Source organism: Plectropomus leopardus, chromosome 18, assembly GCF_008729295.1.
Source record: "Plectropomus leopardus isolate mb chromosome 18, YSFRI_Pleo_2.0, whole genome shotgun sequence".
NCBI classification, from domain to species: Eukaryota; Metazoa; Chordata; class Actinopteri; order Perciformes; family Serranidae; genus Plectropomus; species Plectropomus leopardus.
Window position 1 is genome coordinate 16,397,915 of NC_056480.1, and position 19,650 is coordinate 16,417,564.

The following is a 19,650-nucleotide window of genomic DNA, read 5'->3' on the forward strand; positions in this document are numbered from 1 at the left end:
CATACTGTAAATCAAGCATTTTACCGTGTCAAAGTTTGTTAAACTGTAAGATATGCAACAGGTTTACTTGTCTAACCCACTATACAGCAAATCAGGCTGTATGTGGCCCCCAAACTAAAATGAGTTTGACACCCCTGGTCCAGATTGTTTGGTGTGAGTATGGGAGATATTGGCTGTATAAATGTCTGCCCTCTCTCCAATATAATGGAACTAGATGGCAGAAATCATGACCCGGTCACTCAACATAATTGGCAGACCTTGTTTTAAGCAGTTTTAAGAAGGAACTATTTTCTTTCTACCAAACAACACCCAACAACTGTATCACCGTGCAGAAAGAAACAAGTATCTGCTGCTAGCTCACCTTTTCATGAGGTGTGGAGCAGCTGGACCCAAATGCAGGAGATTGCAGGCAACTGGAACTCAGGTAGATCTTTATTCCAGGTTGCAGCAGGAAAACAACAAAACAGAAGACCGCACGACCAAAACAAGGATCCAACAAAGACTGAACTGTTGTCTGAAGAGGGGATGAAGTGCAAGTAGAGAGAAAGGGCAGAGAAGTTCAAGTGAGAGGAATAAGGTGTTGAGGCAGAAGAACAGGGAGCTGATTGGATGGGAGAAAAATCTGGAGCACAGAAGGCCTTACGAGGCTGATGCAGGGCAGGTGTGTAGATGGGTAAATGAGGGAGAGGCAGCACAGGAACACAGGAGGGGAAGAGCACAGTACAGAGAAACACAGTCCTTTTAATAATAATAACCAGCTGAGAAAAAACAAAGACACAAAACAACTTGAATAAGTCTGTTACAGATACTCAGTTCAGACTTTCCAAAAGGTCATCAAGACATTGACTGTGACACAGCTAGCACTTCTGAGCTAGCTAATGTTACAGGTCACCCAAGGAAAATGCCATTTATGTTTTCACCGTGTGCTGTCATGAGCATGAGCTTTTTGTCCATGAATAGATGCATGCTACCTTCTGCCCTGTGATACATTTTGCAGGTACAGAGAGAAAATAGTTTCTACACGGAACTGCTCACAATAAGGTCTGTGAATTTTCTTGAGTAACCAGGTCATGATTTCTGGAAAGAGACACTGCTGCTGACTTTTTCAATGTATTTATTTATTTATTTTGTAATGTTTTGAGCACCACAAGCTGAGTGCCATCTAATTCTCTTTTTTTTTTGAGAGAGAGAGAAGGCAAACATCTCTACAGCCGATATCTCCAACACTTGGCAACTAACACCAAAAGAATCTTGACTGATAAATAGCACTACAGGTATGAGGAAAAATATGTATTTTTGAGTTTAGGTTGAACTGTCTCTTTAAGGTGGACATTCTTGCAAAACTTTATTATATTTTGGGCCAACAAAAAAGTGTTGCATGTAGTTGTGTACATTGCTTCATGTGCAGTCCACTGGGGAAAAAAAGCACTTGTTGTGGAGGGCTTTGTCAAGTGTTTGCTCTGCAAATAGTGAGGCATCACAACAGCATGAGCCTAAGGGTGAGTGTGAAGGCAGGTTGCCAGGTAGATCTGGATCCTCTGAAGTATGAGACAGCACTGTGATAGAGAGACAAGTAAAAGGTTTATTGTCTTTCCTGACACTTATGTCAGTTTAAAGAGACATAAAGGCCTCTGGGGAAGGTAAAAGACACAGCAGGCAAATATTCTCACTTGTCAATCACAATGAATGATTATTATTTTTGTAATTAGCACAGCAATTTTCCTCAGTAAATTGCTATTTTATCACCTGCCCCTCAAATGTTTGTATATTTCTGTTTAAATAGTCAATATTTCCATACCTACCAGCCTTAAACTGCCTTATAAATCAGTTTCAAGGGCGAAGATTTTGTTACAATAGTGGGGGTTGACACATATAAAGAAGGGGTTTGAGGTCCTGCACAAAATAAAAATCGAGTGTCAAACACATCATTTCCTCCATTCTGGTGATTTTTATGCACCAATTTGTGTTTGCATGCTGTCACCATTTTGTTTCAATTCATTGTGTAAATGTCCTTAAATCTGTCAAAGTAAAAGTCCCCTGCCAATTTTTATAGGGGACATATGCACATGTATTTATATATAAGGGGGAGAGGAGATTTCCTGTATCCCGATGGTTAACACACTATCTATGACGTTATAGGAAGTCATGTGATTATAGCTTAACTCTAGCAAAGACAACTTTCATGTAGTTTTTTTCTGTATCTTTTTTCAAACACACAGAGGGATTTATGTTCCAGACAAAGGCCTCTAGGAATGTTAAGCAAAAATTGTTAGTACCAACTCCAACTAGCAGCATTTCCCACTCTCTGCAGACAGAAAGTGAATGTTTCTCTGAAAATATTCAGGTTGACAGGCTGAGTATTGTCCCACACAACAGTTGGATTTTATGAAAAAAAAAAAAGAAAAAGATAAAAAGTGTCCTTATCAGTACAGTACCCCCTCAGGTTCCAGTAGTAAATATTTCTTCATGGGATGTGGCAGAGGCAGCTGTCTTACACCTCTATAGCAGGATTGACCCAGGGCTGCCCTGATGGCACATCTGGTCAGGTGAAACAGGCTGCGAGGAGTGTTGGTGCAAACAGCGAACAAAGAGTCGTAGAAGTCTTTATGTCGCTGAAGAAGCAAAGAGAAATAGATTATGTTATCTTATATCTTTCCAAGACAGTGAATTGTTTTTAAAAAACTATCTAGGTGACTTGTTTTCTCTTTTTACAGCCTCTCGGGCACCAGCCTACTTGATTTGTTTTTTTTTAAATTTCAAACAAAGTGGATAGGGACATTCTTACTACTTACTTGATTCTACACTGACCACTGTTTGTGTACAGATCTTTTTATTACCTCATAGCAGTCATCAGGAATGGCAGCTCTCCACTTCTTTGTGGACTTTAAATGTTCGTAAGAGTTGACCATGACTTCCACTGCTCTGGGGTAGTCATTGCAGGTCTGCAACACCTGCACAAAAATAATATCACAACATGACATGACATAACACAGTACAAGATACTTGCAAGGATGTATCTTATAATTTGTTATTGGTATTGTAGTTTTGGTTTCTAGTGTGTAGGATTTAGTGCCATCTAGTGGTGAGGTTGCAGATTGCCACTAACTAAAACTCTAGTGTGCCAAGCATAAAAAACAACTACAGCAGCAGAAACAAAAACATGAATGGCCCTATAAAGAGCCAGTGTTTGGTTTGTCTGTTCTGGGCTACTGTACAAATAACATGATCATCTCTGTGGATGAGGATCTGCTCTCTATGTAGATATAAACGGCTAATTCTAAGGCAATGAAAAACAACAGTTCTTGTTTTCAGGAGATTATACACTAAAGAAAATATAGTTATTAACATTATACACCATTTCTCCCAACAGATGCACTTAAATCTTTCATGATTGAGGCTATAGTGTGTGAAATATTATCTAGTAACATCAGTTCATATCTCTCACCTTGTGGAACTGGGGTGGGTAGATTCGTGCTGCGTTGTGGTTGAGTAGCAGCTGATAGCAGAGCTCAGGTATGGCCATAGGCCTGACATCAGTCACTTTGAGGAGATATTGAATGGGGGCACAGCCATTGATGTCCATAGCTCGTGAGTCTGCTCCAGCCTCCAACAGTATCTGCATCAGGACGTGATCACAGTTCCAGGCTGCCTTGTGAAGAGCTGTTTTATTGTCCTCTTCTTGGAGGTTGGGATCTGGAACAAAAAGTAAATGTTGTAGAAAACAAAGCTTTATGACAATGTTACATAACAATGATAATAATTCACAAAAGTCCAAAAAACTCACCTGCATGGTGGTCCAGCAGGAGGCGACAGACAAGATGGTGATCTTGGCTGTAGACTTGCTCTTTGGTATCAAAAGCCCAGAAGCACGCAGTTATCAGTGGGGTCTCCTGAAGAGAGTTGACTGCATTCACAGATGCTCCATGGGCCAAGTAGAGAGCCACCAGCTCTGGGATGCCAAATCTGGCTGCAGTGTGTAAAGGCGTCTCCTCCTCATTGTTATTGCCAGGCTCATTGACTTTTGCACCTCCATGAGGAAAAAAAACAATGTTTTGTAGTTTTGCTTCCTGAACACCTGAGGTCACTCCAATCTTTCCAGTAAACTAGATACATAACATTTTTGATGGATTTTTTTTTCTAATTCTTAACATCTTACATTTACACTGCAAAAAGTTGAATTTCTGTCTTATTTTATTAGCAGATATAGGTGCTATATAAATACTATGAACATTTTAAAACACTCAGTCCAAAGATAACGCACAGTCTGTTCTCAGAAACAGTGCCTTTAAACGAGCTGTCACAGCTTCCATGACGTTTTGACGTCAAAACTAGTTTTTGTCAAAGTAAAAACTGCAGCTACAGTGCCACTACAATCATTACCCAGTTGCAATGACAGTGCAAGTGCATATGTAAAAGACCTGAAAATGCTGACGAATCAGAGCAGACTGGGTTTTTTCGGGATGAGGATTTAAAGAGACAGGCACTAAGATGGAACGTTTCAGACAGAGGGTGAATACAGGCGTTCCACCACAGACAGTATGAGGAAAATTAAGTGTTTTTTGAACATTAAAGCATGTAAACATGTTCTTATAGAAATAATCCAAATACAATACAAGTATGAAAGTATGAATCTGAAATGAGCATAATATGGGACCTTTAAAGTATTTCTATGCTTCTGCACAGCACTTTGAATTGCCTTGTGTCTGAATAGTGCCATATTAGTAACCCTGCCTTTTGGATGTATTTTCACTTTCATTCATATACTAATACATCCATCTACCCATGCAACCTTCCCTCCTGACCTCTGAGGATTAGCTGCTTGGCACAGTTCACAGACTCCTTGGTGATGCAGTAGTGTAGCGCTGTGTGTCCGCTCAGCGACAGGCTGTTGACTTTTGCCCTGTGAGCTAAAAGCAGGGCGACGCAGTCGCTGTTTGAGGCCTCACAGGCCACATGGAGTGGCGTCTTCCCATTGGGCATCCGGTTGATGGCTGCACCTTCCTGAAGGAGAACCAGTGCTGTTTCCACAGCATTGTACATCACACATACATGAATACCCATCGCCCAGGACTTCTCCAGTTTATAACCTGGGAGCCAATAACCTGCAGAAAAAAAGGACAAACATTTAAGTTTGTCTAAGGCCCTGTAAACCATCTTTTTCAGGACCTCAGTGAGTGATGGAGTCCTGCTAGAGGTGTGGACCTGAGTCTCATGCCTTGGCCTCGAGTCGGACTCGAGTGACAACTTTGACGACTTTAAAGTTGACTTGACAAAATCAAAAAAAGACTTGACTTGAAAATACTCCCCCAAGATTTTAGAGTATGTTATTTAAAAAGTGTTCCACGAATCAGTTCAATGTTTTCTTTATTTCTTGAAAAGACTAAGATAAACACTATTTATTCCCAGCAAGGTGACAAAAATTCCCCAGATCCACTTTGTTTGAACGAATCCAGCAGTACCCAATCAAGTTGCAGAGGACAACCACAAAGAACCAATGCTACGTTATGCCAGTAGGAAAGAAAAAACTTGATTTGCATAGAAAAACCATGCAGTGCTGGAGGTCATGAAAAAAATAAATGCAGTATGCACAACATGAGTCAAAATTTAGAGATGGAATAACTTGCAACTTCCTTCGACATTTGAAGTTGTAAAAAGATAGAAAAACTGGGACTAGTAACTTTTTTAAAAAGCATTCAAGATTCATGAATATCTGATTCCTTATAGCTGTATTGTCAAAACTGCATTGATTTTAAGTAAAGAATGTATGATATGTTTAGTACTTGAAACGTAACGTTTAGGACTTGAAAGTTGAGAATGCAAAATAAGACTTGAGACTTTCTTGTGACTTGCAAAACATATGTCTTGGAGTCATCTCTGGGTCCTTTTTACACATTTTGTTCTGTCACATTTAAAATTGTGTGCATGGTTATTTCATGTGACAGATTTCTGTTTTTGCTGTTTCCTCTGTGCATCTCTTACTGGTTTGTAAAGGGTGGGGTCCAGTTAGAACCATTGACATCAAGGTATTTTTTTTTCTTCTTACAAACTAGTGAATGAACTACACACCTAACCTTTCAACTGCGACATTCAGGAAGTGTTAACGATCTATTTATCTTGATTAATGCTTTGTGAACATTTATGATCTCTCATAATCTTTACTCTGGGTACTTGTACTTACTTATAGTGTGGCAAACATTACAACCAGTATATCATGATTCTTGATTTTATTGCTGCTGGTGAAATGTGGATCTCATCCTATCTCCTGCGTACCTTGTTTATATGAGGCCAGCATCATGCTGGGGTCCTCCACCTCCAGCACTGTGTCAATATCTAGTTTCCTGGTGTGCAGAATCCGCAGGACCTCCTGGGCGTTGTTGGCCTGCAGGGCCTCCAGGAACTGACGCTTCAGTTGTTTCTCAGCCACTTGTCTGGGGCTCAACTCCTCCATGAGTTCCCTAAAAGTACGGCCTCTCGCCTTGTATGGTACTGCCACACCAGCTGGCTCCGGCACTAATGTTCTCCACACAGCATGGAGGAGAATGGAAAGAAACGCACAAATGGTGATAATGAAGGTGTCAATCATATCCACACTTGGAGGCCTCGAGGAGCCCCGGCCATCAGATAAGGGAGGTGCATGAGGAAAAAAGAGGGAAATGAAGAGGGGCAACAAGTGACAGGAGGGAGTCGTCAGCGAGAGAAAAATAGCCCTGGAGCGAAATTAGGCCGAATATAAATAGAAAGGAGAGAGGGAGGGACTGGAGAGCTACAGCTGACAGTGGCTGAGTCCAGGCCAGCCAGTCTGCTGAGATGTCCACTGAGAGAAAGGCATCAGGCAGTGGACGGTCACATGGTAAAGATAATAAGACACGTAAACACAGCACAGGGCTGGCAAAAGTTTTGGAGAGAAAGGTGCTTCTTCTTTTCTATTTTATCTTAATGTGAATCATACACAGTCATAACATGAATTTTGCACACCGTTTTGCTACATTGGACAGATTTATATCTCTACTTAAAGGGACAGTTCACCCCCAAATCAAAAATACCTCTTACCTGTAGTGCTGTTTATCAGTACATGTTGTTCTGGTGTGAGTTGCAGTGTTGGAGATATCGGCAGGAGAGATGTCTGCCTCTCCAATATAATAGGAATAGACTGAATTTAGGTTGTGGTGTTTGAAGCGCCAAAAAAATACATTTTAAAAACTCAACAGCAATGCCTCTTTACAAAATTCATGACCTGCTTACTCAAGTTAATCCATAAACTTTGTTGTAAGCAGTTTCATGTAGTAACTATTTCATTTTTAACCAAGCAAGCATATCACTACGTAGAAAGAGGCATGATCTACTGCTAGCTCACCTAGCACCACTGAGCTAGCTAACACTCCAGCTTAGCCAAGGTGATTTCCATTAATGTTAACATCTCTCGCTGTCACTAAAACTACATTCTCGTCCATGAGTACATGCACACTTCTTTCTGTGCAGTGATATGCTTGGCAGGTGCAGTTTGGAAAGGAAATACTTCCTACATGAAACTGCTCACAATAAGGTCTGTGGATTATCTTGAGTAACTGGGTCATGATTTCTGGAAAAGGGCATTGCTGCTGAGGATTTCTCTGGTGTTTGAGCAGCAAAAGCCAAGTGCCATCTAGTTCAGTTTTAGTCAAAAGAAGGCAGACATCGCTCAGCTAATATCTCCAACACTCGACAATTCACACAAAAACAATCTAGATTGATAAACAGCACTACAGGTAAGAGGAAAAATATGTATTTTTTTATTTTGAGGTGTCCCTTTAAGAAATGACAATTTGAACTATGTGGAGAAAGTAAGACAAATGGTGGGAAAAAAAGAAACAAAAGCAGACTATGGACAGTGACCGCACATTTTATTCAGTGTGACAGGTAGCTGCCCTTTCAAACTTTTCAGAATGCGAAAAAGAGAGCAAGGTATGACAAAAAAAGAAGAGGAGAAGGAGAATAAGCACAGCTTTTAAAAGAGTGGAAAGCATGGCTAGCAGTTTGTGGTGATTATCTTTTGCTCTCTACATACATGAAAGACAAACACTTCCATGACTCAAACGCCTGCCAGGAGCACCAGGAATCTTATCTATACGTTGGTTTCATCATGCCTAGGCAAGCTCAGTCAAGCACATAGAAAAGATCACATTTTGGCCTCAGGTGTGACCTTTTTATCCTCCTCAGCCCTCGGACAAACTGTGCACACATACTGACTTGATAGAAAACAAGGCTTCTTTAGGATTCTTGCAGCGTATTGCTCTCAGTGTTTTACTATACATACAAAAGAGTGCAGTCGGCAGACTGACTTAACAGAGATGGGGGTAGGGGGTATTCACAGAAAGGTTCAAGTGTTACAAAATATTCCATAAGAATACATCATGAGCGGTTTATTGGAGTTGCACTGGAGCAGCACTATGGTTGTATTAGAGGAAAAAAAACATGAGCACGATGGGGGAGTATTACTGCGTTTTGCATTTCCAAACTTTTAAATCCTTCATTTGATAACAACCATTTGAAAATCACTTTTAATGAACATGTTTAATTATGTTTTGGCAATAGGAAGTACTCATACAATTCTGGATAAATCATTGTTAGGTGTTAATAATACTCTTATTTTGTAAAAGTTAAATTAAACAGTAGTCAGTTGCTTCATTAAATACAGAAATAAATAAATAATAACATTAACAGATCTCCTGTATTACTGTGGCATTGCATGGAGGTATCTGTAACTCCTACTATTCTTCTTGTACTTAAAACCTGTTAACAGGTCACCAGGCAGGGCCCTTGAGACAAAAGGGAATAACTAAAGCTGCCTTCATTTTTGCTTTTTTTTTCTTTTAATCACGGTGACACTGGTGTCTCTATATTTGCTGTAAACCTACGGAATGATTCTTGGGAATGCTAAAGAAGTAACACAGGGAACATGTCTCTCAGTGAGCGTCATAATCCTAAAACAAGAATTGCATAAAGTACATATGTCAAAATAATTTCAAAGGTATATATTATTTTATCTAACAAGTAAATCAAAATGTTTTGACCAGTTTTATAGGAAAAATTATGAATATATTGCATCTATCAGGTGCAATTTCCAGTTTAACATCAGGTGCGAAATTCTTTTAAGACAACTTCTGGACTCACTGCATCGGTCCTTGATCACAGAGATGACTCGTCTATATGGCAGCATTCCTAAATATTATTCAGAGTATCCCAAAGTATGGTGACCTATAATTTTTATGATAGAAAAAAAGAACAATTACAAGTCTGCTGTATGTGTTTCAACTCTCACATAGAAGCGGGTAGAGTTCAGAAAAATTCTACTTCTCTAGAATTTCTAAAGGCAGCGGCGGGGTATTACTTTGTTATTGAGAGAGAATATAAAAAGAGGTCAAAAGCAGATTACAAGCGGTGTCAAAGCAACATTATGCATATAAGCAGGAAGTTTCATTTTAACGCTTTTTTGTTTGTTTTTGTCGTACAGGTTTGGTAAGTTACAAATTTTTATGATTATATTGTACCTGAAGTCTCCATTAGAACCAGTCCAATGAGTTAGAGTTTGTCCTTGTCGTCATTTCTTACTTTGTGAACTGCTTTAGTATGGTACATGTATACTGTAAGGAACATTGGACGAGCCAGTGCCGAGGTTCAATTTACAGTGTTTGCACTTCCAGTGTTCTTGCAAGTACCGAGAGTTTGTTTCTCCCAGTGAAACTTGGTTCCCGCTTCAATTCCTATTGGAAAGTTCAAGTGTTGCTTCCTTCAGTAGTATGAGTAAGCAGCATGGGGACACCCAGTGGTGGGATGCGAGTACTGCCTCACATATTCCGCCACACAGGCCTGACCTGTATGTGCTTCGTCAAAGCAATAGAGTGATTTCACTGATCTACTTATCTGAACAGGATGTGCATAAGTCTATCAAAATGGCACATCAGACATATTTGTATTTATCACTGTACATGTACACGGTCGTCATGTCTACGGGTGCTGTGATGGGCAACGGCTCTGAAGATGATATGGGATGAGGATGAGATGAACTTTTCACAGACTTACTCTGGATATGAATAAATAAACCTAATTTACAGCAATAAACAGCAAAATAAATAGAACTGAGTAAAATTTTAAATGGCAAAAAACACAGGATGGGTGTAAAATGAGGCAAATGAACGGGGCATGTTCCTATCATCCAACTGCTCGTTTTGGTTTAATTTGCTTGGTGAGAAAAAGTCACTCAACGATCTCTGACAGTTGGGCATGTAGCTCCACCACTGAGAACTATTGAACTACTGAGCAGGTGTCCCTCAGGGTTCATTTATGGGACCTGCTGACGTTCTGTTCCTCGAGATGCTACTTGGTGTGGTGCTACAGTAAAGCAGGAGGTGATCTAATGATTCGCGTCACTCTGTTGCGCTTTCTTTGCGCGCCTCTTTCTGCTGCTGCTCCAGCTCTCTCTTCCGTAGCTTTTCGCGCTGTTTCTCCACTTTCTCTTGGTTCCTCTTGGCCTTCTCCGTCAGAACTTTAAGGTCTTTGATCTTTTTCTTGATCAAGGCACGGTCCTGGGAAGAAGTGACTCCGAGGGCCTGAAACAAATTAACTTGCATTAGCATCTTTCCTCCTTTGGGCTACCTATGAGCAGTGCTGAATTGTTACTAAGTATATCTACTCAAGTACAGTACTTAAGTATGAATTTTAGGTACTTATACTTTGAGCATTTTCTTCCCATGCCACTTCATACTTTCACTCCACTACATCTCAGAGGGAAATATTGTACTTTTTACTTCACTACATTCATCTGACAGCTTTAATTACTTTACAATTTATGATGTTTGATAAAAACATACAAAGACTTTACAAAATATAATGTTTTATTATAAATTAAATTACCAAAGTTTATACAAGTACAGCTGAAACAATTAGTTGTTAAATCAGTCAGTCGATTGACAGAAAATTAATTGCCTATTTTTTATAAACAATGAAGTCTTTTTCTACTTTTTTTTTTTTTATATATAATTTTGCGTTTTGGGGTGTTTTTCTGATTTTTAAAATAATCTTAAGTTTTTGGTGTTTTTAACATTTACTACTTTAAATACATGTTCCTGATAATACTTTCTTAATTTTACTTATGCACCATTTTCAATCCAGGACTATGACTTTTAACTTATATTTTCACAGTTTGGTATTACAGCTTTTACTTTAAGAGGCAAAATCCCTCCCTTTCTGATGTCCACCACTGGGATCTTATTTTGGAAACAACATGTAAAGTAGGCAACAATGTGAGACAAATAATTTGTTTATGCTGTTTGACTTGTGGCATGAATTACACATATGATGTTTGCCAGTTTTAACATTATTGTCTAAGTCAACAAAGTCACAGTTTGTTGTTGGTTTATCATAGTACTGTTTTTTGGTGAAACTGCTCAGTGAACTACATCTCTTCTCTCGCACTGAATACATACCAACACCAGCTCGCTAGTTAGGTAACATAACTATAATCCACACAGAAATGTAACGTTAACTTACCTGATGTGTTTCATCCAATGACTCTTGGTCTTTTTATCAGTCGGGAAGCGAAAGAATGAGCAAAACCGATTGCTCATGTGACTAGATCCCAGTATGAAACACACATTGTACTCACAGGTGTTGTAGCTTTCAGCAAGACAGAAAGCTATGACGACGCAACTTTATACTTCAACAGTTTCACGACATACTGCAACTTTCTTGACTTGCGAAATTATCTTTTAAATTGACAAATGTGTAATACACATTACAGTTCAAACGGGATCAAAAAATTATTCCTCTCTCCCCATTGACAACTGTAAATATGTTTTCTGGTCTTTTAGTCCAACAGAATGGGATGGACTTTGCTTTTCTATTTGTATTTATATTAATTGCCCGTAGTACACTGGATTTTTGAGTAAAATTGATATCTGAGAGTTTAAATAATCTGTTAACAACGTGTCTGCTGATATTTAAACATCCTAAATAAACATTTCTAAAAGGATCCCTTACGTTTGTTTTGTGACATTTTACAGTTGAAAAAAAAACTTGTCATTGCTCTCTCAAGGACAAACTATGTCATGGCAGCACTTTTTCTAAACATATGTGTGGCATAGCTACACTGCCATTTCTTTTACTTATTGACATGTACACTGATATATCTGTTGGCTCTTATACTATACATGTATGAAAAACTTCACACTTACCTTGAGCTCAGCACTTTCAAGCTGTAGCAGCTGTTCTCCATCTATGTTTTTGGCAGTGAATTCTGGGATGTGTTGTTCTAAGTTGAGGCCCATGAGCCAGCGGGCCACTTGCTGGGAGGTCCACTCTGTGATGCTGCGGTTCTGCCACTGACACTGCTTTGGAAACTGTCCCTCATCTAAGATCTGAGGAAGAGACACAGATGGGGTAAAAAGAAAGACACAGACGAGATCTAAAATTTCAAACTCTTACAGCACTGAACCATGCACTAAAGTGTATCTTGCATAGAATATTGAATATTTTTGATAAGTTGAGATGAAATCAATGACACACTCAAGACATCCTAAGTGACAAATATATTCTGTGGTGACACCTATTAATCTGTGGGAAAATCAATCTTCACCATGAATAATGTGTGGGAGTAAAACACAGACAAATACTCGACAGGCACATAAAGACATGCATGCAGTAAAACAAAGGTCTCACCTCATCATCTATCATATCCAGACTCTGAACACGGCAGCATTGAAAACAACAGAAGATGACGGAGCTTGTTAACAGGGGAAAAAACAATATGGCTTACACTACAGCGGCCCAGACCTGTATTTGAATACAATGAGCCCAAATTGGTGCATTGATTTTCAGCTTGTTTTCTGCCAAAGGAATACCAAAGAAGCTGTTTTTTCTGTCTTTATGCCTATAAAGATAACAAATGGAGGCACAGACAAAAATGCAAGTCATATTTTTGTGTTTCTGCTGTTGTTTGCATTTAAATATATGTATTTTGAAACAGATCATCGCCCAGTTGGGCTCTGTAAGTTCACTTGTTTCAGGTTGCAGATCATGTAAGGTTGTTTTTAGGGATCTGTCACTTTTGATGAGGTGAAGTCAGTCTCATGTATGTTATTTGTTTGATGATACATAAAATACATAAAAAATGAAAATACTTTAGGCCTGTATGTGTACCTCATCTGAAGAGAGTGCCAGTATGTGTGAGCGCCCCGACGTCTTGGCTTCACTCAGCAGGCCGCTGATCTCCACCGAGCTGCTGCTGCTGGCGCTCAGATCATCGTTCAAAGTGGGTCCCTGAGAAATCAACAACGCACTTATAAGATCAGTGATGAGAGCCAACTGGCTCCGAGGATGAATTTAGTTGATTAGATGGAGTGCTCCTCTATTTCTATGTCTTAGAACAGAAAGACAGGATGAGGAGTGAATGAATCAGAAAAAATAAAGACTTTTCCTCTGAGCACATACTGTTATGATTGATGTGCTTCTTCCTAATATTTGACAGTCAATAAAAAGTACATTAGTCTAATATATTAAGGGTGTTAGTCTGCAAGTCGTCACGGTTGTGCACATCCCTCACTTTTAAGATGTTCCATTATAGCACAAACTGTGAATGTTATTATTGATTGGAAATGATGTAGCTGGATGTTATCCAATATAAAAACCTCCCTCTGTGTGTCCTTGTGTGTGTGCCAGAGAGTGGACATTTATGGAATGACAGTATTAAGATATGTGCTCAAACATGCAGAGACAAGCTGCTACTGAGAGATACGGACTGTCAGGAGGAGAACAAACACTCAAGATGATTAAGAGAAAATTAAGAAAAAGTTGCAAAATGACATTTTTGAAGCATAAGTCTCAAAGGTGCAGAGGATTTGAAAGACTGATATAATGAAAGAATTTTGACCCTAAGCCCAGCTGTTTCTGAGATACTTGCAGTAATGTTAAGTTTATTATTACAGCACCACCTTGAGGTCAGTGAGGGTCATTTTTGTGCCTGAGTAGTGAGTGGAATCTGCAACCAGCCAGCCAATTTTGCCAAGTTTTTGTCTTGCGGTTTTTGCTGCCCTAAGCCTTTTAGCAGAGCAGAAGGCAAAGAATGCGAAGAAGAACAAGAACAAGAACCAAAACAGGAAGAATCTGAGCAAAAACAATAGGGCTCCAGCAGTGAGCATTGCTTGGACCCCTAATAATGAGAGCAGTAGTTGTTTTATTGGGCAACAGCTGGGCCTCCTTTTCTGTCTGCAGAATTTGATATAAATAGTATGTTTGCATCAGTGTATAATGACCTGAAAATAAGGGTTATTGTGTTTTTGTTAACTTACATTGAACCATGTACTGTATATATATTCTTGTCCATTAGGTGCAACATTTTTCTACGAGCAAGGGACCTCTGGGGATAATTTTCCAAATTAAAACCTCCCAATCAATGACTCCTAAATAAATTTTAACCAGAGTAAGTTTCAGCCGGATGTAATTTGCAGTCCTCACCGCTACAATTATAAAAGATTTTAAGTTAAAGCTCCATCTTACATTTAGCTGTATACTATAGCTTAAGGAGTTCTTTGAATCTCAGCGCTGTCTTAGGTTAAAGTGAAAGTAATCTTACATATTTAGACTTTCAGTTTTCTGGGATGCATCCTCAGTTAAAAGCTCCACATAACTATTAATGCGAATACATTCTGCATTGATTTGTCTTCTGATGTGCATTCAAGCTGAGAGCGCGTCCTGGGAGAGAGAAAAAGGACTGGACTGGTGCAGGATCAAAATTAATCTCCTTTTTAATCCTACAGTGAGCACATCTGATATTACACAGGATTAGAAACAGTTTTCATGCAAGTTCCTGCACTGCAAGAAATGCCCATGTTAACAACTTTAATCTTATTGTATCAGTAGGACATTTAACTGATTGAGGATGCATTATCAAAGTAACTGATGTGCCAGAGGAAAACTTGGGAACAGACTTTCCCCCAGAATTAAAACCTAATACTTAAACAGATCATAGGATTGCTAAAATGGACATTTTTTACAGTGTTACTGAAGATATGGTTTAGATTATAAGAGATGTTAAGGATCATGTAGGGATACTCATTGATTTTCTTGCAATTAAAAATGCAATTATGCATTTCTATGATTGCAGTACAATTACCCCCTTTATCACTAAACCATGTTTACCTATTAAAGTACCCACTCATTTCCATTTCTGTGGATTGAGGTATAATTAAACAAAACACAAAAGAATACAATACCAAGTAATATGAATAGGAGAAGAAGTGGGGCCATGTAAGGGACGTCTGTTTGACAGAAATAACACAACACATCAATACCATAAGAAAACTTGTCATCAAGCTATATAGAAGTATAGAGGTCTGACAAAAAGCCAGCTGACTGGAGCCATAATTACATTGCAGGGGGTAAAACAAAGTGTCCTTTAATGTCCTCAACTGTAAAGTATCTGTAAAGTGAATCACTATTTGCCAAATGTGTAACAGCCAAACCTCATGTACCTTGGCCCTGAGCTTCTCTGGACTGTCCTCTGCTGACGGCTCTGTGGAGCTGAGAGAGAGAGAGATAGAGACAGCGAGAGACAGACAGAGAGAGAGACAGAGAAAGAGAGAGAGAGAGAGAGAGAGAGATGAAAACAATTACCATCCCACAGTTAAAACAATTTGACAAAGATCATAAATTAAGTTACTTCAATCACTGGCAAAACAAAATCCAGTCAATACATGAAATAGAGTGTTATGATTTACTCGGTGACCATAAACTGGGCCTTAAAACTGTCCACCATGACAGAGTATGGCTAATCAATCACCTTTTTCCAGCCGCATACGTTAGTTGGTATGTGTAAGACTAAAAACAAAAACATGACGCTCCACTGTTTGTTGTCTTACCCTGGATCCAGAGCCTGTCTGCGTTCCTCCACACTGTGAGAAGGGCTCGACTTTGCAGGAGAACCTGCGATCACAAACAAGCCACAATGAGATTACTTCATGTGATGAAGATTTTCTTTAGCACACCAGCTGATTCATTTGATGACTATTCATGCCTTATACTACAGGCATTATAAAAGGCTTTGTTACGTCTTAAAAATGTACTTTTTGGTCTATGAATGCTAAAGGGACATTTTTCACATGTGGGATTACCCCCTTATTGCTACCTTTTGGAAATTAATGATTTGTCTGAGTTTAACTACGTTCCAAATCTATTCCTCTGTCTTTTCGAGTCTGTTTGCCATACTGGATTCTGGCCTTTAGCCCTTTGAAAACTGAGCAAATTGGCTTGATTTCTCTCTAAAGCATGGAAAGAAGTGAATGAGCAATGAAAGAAGAAATTACCCAAAAGTCAGCAAGAAATTGGAAAAAAGTAGAAATTAAATAAAAAGGAGAAAAAAAGGGAAAATCACCTGAGAGAAATGCTTTAAAATTCTAATAATTCTTCAACATAATGTAAAATATGTAGCTCTATAAATATAGTTTTTCCTTTGCTTTGTTCTTTTTTCCCTTGACATTTTCTCTAGCTTTTTAAAAAATTTTTTTGTAAATCTAATGATTTCTTGCAATTTGTAGAAAATTGAGCAACAATTTGCTCAGAGTTAAAAAGTTTAAATATTTGTCTTAGGAGCCTAAAGGCAGCACAAGAAAAGTGATGTCGCTCCAGGTTTCAAAGGGTTAATAAAATAGTAAACTTAGAATATACAGCAGCTAAAATGAATACAGTGTGCCCTAAGACAAAGCTGCCCTTGATAATCTATAGACTTAAATGCTTTAATCTGTGCCCCCCCCCCCCAATGTAAAGGTGAGCAATAGATCTTTTATTATGGGATGCGTGAGGGTGCAGCAGCAGGAGTATTAACCGCCAATGGACGATGGCTGCAGTGTTCGTCTGGGGGAGCTTTCTGCACTGCCGAGGGCCCTGAGGACTGCAGCTCCTCCATCACAAGAGGCCACGCTACGAATCGAACCAGATCGACTGTGAGCTGGACTGCCGTGACCCTCCGAGACCTGAGGACAGACATAATGGGACAAAAGGAGAAAGAAAGATGAAGCAAATGGAGGAGATGTGAAAGAGAAATGTGAGGAAGGATATAAGAGGGAGTGCCAGAAGATGAGAGAGAGGAAGTGCAGAGAGAAAGAATTGCAAAAAAAAATTGAAAGCAAAAGCTCAAAGCAGTCATGGAAAAAAAAGGAAGAATAAAGTGCAATCAAAGGAAAAGTGATCTGAACAGCCAGAGCTGCAGACTAATCTGAAAGAAGTCACTTGACATACTTTCATTTCTAATTCCTCTCCCTCTTTTCCCCTGAAAGCCTCGTACTGCCTGGTTTCTGTGTTCCTGCCAATTCTGATCCAGTTCTCAAAGTTGTTTATCCAATCTAAACTCATTCCTGCTCTGGCTGAGTTAAGTGACAGCATTAGTCAGACGAGAGCCTTTCATCCAGAAAAAAAAAGAAAGAAAGACTGTGACCGTTATTATCACACTGGGAGAGACAATAAGTTGTGACAGCGCCACAGACTCAATTAGTGCCGCAGAGCAACACGTAGCAATTAATCCATTAAAGGAATAAAGTGGAATGGACAGGGGTTAAAGACACACAAGGGGATGAGACACACACACACACACACACACACACACACAAACACACACAAACACACAAACTAATTAAACACCCAGTGGTGAAAGTATAGCCTAATGAGAATAATGTGATTAAAATACACATCTGGTTGATATATAAACAGATGTTGTTAAATAAGAAATGACTGAAAAAAAAAGAAAAATGTGCAGATGTGTGTGTTTTATTACAAACCTCTCCCTCTGTGGAGCTGATGCTGTCTCGGGCGACTCCCCTGTAGCTCTTCTTCTTGCTGGGCGAATTGGGAGAGCCCTCCCTCAGGTCTAAAATCACACAAACAAAGAAAAGAAGAGAGTAAAAACTAGGGGTCGACAGATTATCAGTCTGGCCAATTATTGGGGCCAATATTTGGCATTTTGCTGATAATCTATAACACCGTTCTATTCTCATGATCACCAATAAAATTCATTAATGAAAAAGCGTGTGTTTTGCAATCAACCAGCACCAGAGAAGCAATACCTGCAAATAAGTGTCAGCATGAAAGGAACTTTTACTTTGTAAAACCTCAAGGAGCTTTTTTTTATGGGAACTTCCTGTATATGATGTTGAAAATTTCAGTTTTGATTAAAGGCATTTAAATAAAATGTTGTGTTGGAGTTATATTCCAAATTCATTTTTTATTTTCATTGTAAATGCACATCGGTTCCAAATATTGGTTTCATTAAGTACTATTAATCTGTATCCACCCTGAAGACCCCTCGTAGAAACAACTTCAATTTAGCTTGACAAGGTGAAAGGAATATACTGTGTAATCCATTTATTTACCAAAAGAATTTGTCCATCAATTATATGCATGTTTTCTTTTGTTTTAGTCTTATTAAGAGGCACTTAATTTGGTGCGGTTCCAGTGCTGACACCCCTATTAAATACGTTGATTAAAAAAACATCAACACAGTTAAAATATCAAGTCTTCTCTCAAAAGTAACACCATCAATTAGGCAGGCAATTATCATCTCTCTGCTGGTTCCCTGAGTGCACAGGGAGACGCTGTCAGATGAGACAAAAACTGAAATCATTTAAATTTAACTGATCGTTTCAGCAGATTCTCTTGTCTCCTCCCACATGCTCCGTCTCTCCTTTATATCCCGTTCCAGCCGTCTCTCTCAATCCCTCCTTTTTAATATTGCATAATATGCTGCATCACTCGGATCAGTGCGGAGCCAATCACTCTGTTATCCCGTCTGCACTGTACAGTATCAGATGTGGCACTTCTGTGTGCACACATTGTTCTGACGGATGCGGCCGGTGAAATAAAGCGAGCAGAGCTTAAAAAGACCTGAGGAGAACAAAAGCACACAGATGTGCTCGAAAGGGATTACGTGTTTTTGTTTGCAGAGGTCCTAAGTGAAAAAATAGAGTCAGAGGTGAAAGTGGGTTTGAAGTTTAAGGCAAGGGGAGGAGAGGAGGATGTGCGTGATGGAAATCCAAGTCTCACTGTGTGTGTGTGTGTGTGTGTGTGTGTGTGCGTGTGTGTGTGTGAGCAATAGGAGACACACTTTTAAATGTCCTTCACAGTGCAAAAGGAGTCAGTAAAATACAGGGGCTAAAAAAAGGTAACAGCAATGTTGTTGAGGTACATCTCAGGTCATCTTAGAGACAAAGTAAATACCTAGGTACTTTGATGATACTTTATTCAAACAAGTATATTGTCTGGATTGACCTTTTTCTTTGGAAGAAGAAATTGTTCTACATAAGCCCCTCTAAAACCAACCAGGACAACCAGAGCTTTAATTTCTTTCTTTCAAAACAAAAAAGATTAAACAAATGAGATGTAATGTGTTTCTTAGAGGTGCTGGTTGGTGGTTTTTGTTACACCAGGTAAAGTCTGGCTCAAGGGTCAATGGTGGCCCTTAAACAAATTTTAAATGGCCCTTGGCCTGGCTGTCAGAATAGACTATATGTGGCCTGTCACACAATATTGGTCAGTCAAGCAATATCACTTTGCATTTTTTCCCTTCACCTCACAATGACAGGACTATCACACAGTTTGCAGACATGCATCAAACAGGAACTTTGCAGGCAG

The 19,650-nt window shown here is 39.2% G+C and overlaps 2 protein-coding genes across 8 annotated transcripts in view; both read right to left on the minus strand.

The window, feature by feature from the left end:
- Nucleotides 1–1,293: 1,293 nt before the first annotated feature.
- On the minus strand, nucleotides 1,294–6,583 carry asb4 (ankyrin repeat and SOCS box containing 4). The gene is made up of 6 exons (XM_042507137.1): nucleotides 6,271–6,583; nucleotides 4,803–5,102; nucleotides 3,785–4,027; nucleotides 3,446–3,693; nucleotides 2,838–2,951; nucleotides 1,294–2,612 (listed from the first exon to the last, which is right to left on the minus strand). Exons 1-6 carry the CDS (start codon nucleotides 6,581–6,583, stop codon nucleotides 2,424–2,426), a joined length of 1,407 nt encoding a protein of 468 aa, XP_042363071.1. The 3' UTR covers nucleotides 1,294–2,423.
- A 1,280-nt stretch (nucleotides 6,584–7,863) lies between these two features.
- The window catches only part of ppp1r9a (protein phosphatase 1, regulatory subunit 9A), a 90,129-nt gene continuing 78,342 nt past the window's right edge, over nucleotides 7,864–19,650 (minus strand). For 5 of the 7 annotated variants that reach the window (XM_042506340.1, XM_042506342.1, XM_042506344.1 and 2 more), the window contains 8 exons: nucleotides 17,802–17,890; nucleotides 16,853–17,000; nucleotides 15,891–15,954; nucleotides 15,504–15,552; nucleotides 13,174–13,293; nucleotides 12,694–12,717; nucleotides 12,210–12,392; nucleotides 7,864–10,586 (listed from right to left, as the gene is read on the minus strand). In XM_042506340.1, the coding sequence (XP_042362274.1) occupies nucleotides 10,404–10,586; nucleotides 12,210–12,392; nucleotides 12,694–12,717; nucleotides 13,174–13,293; nucleotides 15,504–15,552; nucleotides 15,891–15,954; nucleotides 16,853–17,000; nucleotides 17,802–17,890 (860 nt within the window). In that variant the 3' untranslated portion in view covers nucleotides 7,864–10,403. The remainder of the gene's footprint in view (nucleotides 10,587–12,209; nucleotides 12,393–12,693; nucleotides 12,718–13,173; nucleotides 13,294–15,503; nucleotides 15,553–15,890; nucleotides 15,955–16,852; nucleotides 17,001–17,801; nucleotides 17,891–19,650) is intronic. The other 2 variants (XM_042506346.1, XM_042506345.1) reach the window with 1 other exon arrangement.

Bases quoted from the DNA above. Each gene is read 5' to 3' on its own strand.
- asb4 (XM_042507137.1), bottom strand. From the start codon at position 6,583: ATGATTGACACCTTCATTATCACCATTTGTGCGTTTCTTTCCATTCTC. The intron at 4,028-4,802 runs GTCAGGAGGGAA...TTCCTCATGGAG, and splicing joins CAAGCAGCTAATCCTCAGAG to GTGCAAAAGTCAATGAGCCT. The intron at 2,613-2,837 runs GTAATAAAAAGA...TTGCTTCTTCAG, and splicing joins TTCCTGATGACTGCTATGAG to CGACATAAAGACTTCTACGA.